The following is a 947-nucleotide window of genomic DNA, read 5'->3' on the forward strand; positions in this document are numbered from 1 at the left end:
TTTGGTGATGGGAAACCCGTGGGGATTACAATTGAGATGAAAAAAATGTGCAAAATGATGTAAAAATAAACTTTTTAATAAAAAAAAAAAAAAGACACGGGGCTCCTAGGCCCTGCCCATAACTGTACCCCAGGGCACCCCGGTTGCCCCATCTGGCTTTCAGTACACCTCCCCTGAGAATTGCCTGCCTAAGCCCCTACACCCTAGCCGAGCCTTCCCAGCGCAACCTCGCTGACATGACGCTGGCCCAGGCACACTCCACCCCTTCCCACGCCTGGGCCCTCAGAACCCCCCGGCTCGGAATAAGGGGCCATTTTCCCAAGAACACGATAAATAAATGCATCTTTTCAGTCTGTGGACACTGGAGAGAAGTTTAGGCTGAAGAAATGAGGCAGAACCAGAGTTTGGAGACACCAGTGTTCAGGAGACTGCAGGGGTGGAGGGTAGGGGGGTGTTACCTGGTACCCACCTACAGTCTGGCTTCCTGCAGCACAACGCCCCTGGGAGCTGGCATCATCAGGGATTCAGAATAGGCCTGAATGGCCTCCTTATCCTTTGAGCCCTTTTTACTACTACTCCAAAATAAATAGCATTTCTCCTAGAAGATAACCAAGCTATTTTATAGTCGACATCGCAGCCAAAAACATAAGATTTTGCATGGTTCTGTGATTTTGAAGGAGCAAAGAAAAGATGTGCGGGGAGCGGAATCTGGGAGCCCAGCCAGGGCGCCGGCCTCAAGGCGGGGAGCTGGTCCCGTCACCAGAGAAACACCAGCCTATCAGGGAAGATGCTGGGCCGGGCAGGCGGGCGACCCTGAAAATTTAGACCACGTAGAGGAACCAGGGAGGGACCAACGTTGCAACAGGACAAATGCTGACACTGCTGAGTCCGGCCCCACGGCTGGGGTTTGGAAAACCCCAAATACCCCCATGCCTGTGTCCCGGTGA

The 947-nt window shown here is 52.8% G+C and overlaps 1 protein-coding gene across 3 annotated transcripts in view; it reads right to left on the reverse strand.

Annotated features, from left to right (window-relative positions):
* Positions 1 to 947, reverse strand: part of SCARB1 (scavenger receptor class B, member 1) — a 70,377-nt gene that overhangs the window by 3,781 nt on the left and 65,649 nt on the right. Inside the window, exon 12 of one of the 3 annotated variants that reach the window (XM_012731154.1) lies at positions 470 to 598. The exons of the other annotated variants lie outside the window; for them this stretch is intronic. Within the exon in view, the coding sequence (XP_012586608.1) occupies positions 470 to 598 (129 nt within the window). The remainder of the gene's footprint in view (positions 1 to 469; positions 599 to 947) is intronic. 3 annotated transcript variants of the gene reach the window in all.

The sequence above is a fragment of the Condylura cristata genome, unplaced genomic scaffold (genome assembly GCF_000260355.1).
Source record: "Condylura cristata isolate star-nosed mole 26May11 unplaced genomic scaffold, ConCri1.0 scaffold00029, whole genome shotgun sequence".
NCBI classification, from domain to species: domain Eukaryota; kingdom Metazoa; phylum Chordata; class Mammalia; order Eulipotyphla; family Talpidae; genus Condylura; species Condylura cristata.